At 39.3% G+C, this 1158-nt stretch overlaps 1 protein-coding gene across 2 annotated transcripts in view; it reads left to right on the top strand.

Annotated features, from left to right (window-relative positions):
* LOC108248166 (huntingtin-interacting protein 1-related protein) overlaps positions 1–1158 on the top strand; it is a 33417-nt gene that overhangs the window by 9784 nt on the left and 22475 nt on the right. For both annotated transcript variants that reach the window (XM_037979545.1, XM_037979546.1), the window contains exon 7: positions 743–804. In XM_037979545.1, coding sequence (XP_037835473.1) covers positions 743–804 — 62 coding nt within the window. The remainder of the gene's footprint in view (positions 1–742; positions 805–1158) is intronic.

Genomic DNA, 1158 nt, shown 5'->3' on the forward strand with positions numbered 1-1158 from the left:
GGGGCAGTCACCCCCAAACTGGAGCAGTGGCTACAACAGATCCCAGGAACAACATCAGACATCTCAGTCCAGAAATGTGGAGTTCTAGGCACAGCCAAGATACTGCGCAGAACCCTCAAGCTCCCAGGCCTCTGGTAGAGGACCCGAGCTCAGAGGATGAAACAAAGACCACCCGCGGAGGGTGAGAAGGGAATTTTTATATATATATATATATAAAACTTTATCTACAATTGTCAGTTTGGATGGGAAGAATGCATTTGTGGATATTTGGAGCGGAGAGCCCTATATATAAGAATGAAGAAATGTGTCATTTGTTCCAGGATGGATGACTAAAAAATATCTGAAATGATTTTCTTGGCTGTGACGTATTGAAATTTTGATTTCTGTTTTACAAATCTAGTCTAGCCATTAAGTTTTCAAACATCAGTATAAACTTTTTTGGATTTTTTTTATGTCTAATGTGTTTGGGTGTGTCTAGGTATATGTAAGGTCCTTAACAAACATTGGGTTGCCACTTCAAAATCCAAGATAGCCACCGCCATATATATGTAAACCTTGTGAGCTGGGTAAAATGTTGTTTTAGATGGTGGAAATTTACTCGTAACTGGGTCTCTTCTGAGTAACTGTGAGCTTCAAACAGAGTCCTTTTTGATTTGGCTTATCAGATGTACTGTATACCCTCAAAAAAGACAGTTCACTTTAAATCTGAGTAAATGTAATTACTATGTTCCATGTATTATAGGTTAGACATGACTCAGGAGCTGCTGGATTACTTGGAAGCTGGACTGAAGATGGCTGAGACAGGTAAGATTATATTTATCTAAAAAAGGACAGGTTTTTAGACCCACAAGGTGAGTGAGACATTTAGCATTATCAGTAGCAGCATGTGTGCTTTCAGTGTGCTGAGGGTTATTACCTCTGCCAGAGAGGTTATGTTTTTGTTAGTGTCTGTTTGTTTGTCCTTCTGTCTGTGCACAAGATTACTCAAAAAGTTATGAACCAATTTATACAATTATTGATTTCATAAGTGAACATGTTATTAAGCACATCAGAACAAGTCTATTCCCTCCTCAGGCAAATGGATGTGTCACTTTAATAGAGTGTCCTCATACATGTCCTGCTGTCCTCACCACTGTCCTGCTGTCCTCATACATGTCC

Source organism: Kryptolebias marmoratus, linkage group LG14 (genome assembly GCF_001649575.2).
Source record: "Kryptolebias marmoratus isolate JLee-2015 linkage group LG14, ASM164957v2, whole genome shotgun sequence".
In the NCBI taxonomy this organism is placed as follows: Eukaryota; Metazoa; Chordata; class Actinopteri; order Cyprinodontiformes; family Rivulidae; genus Kryptolebias; species Kryptolebias marmoratus.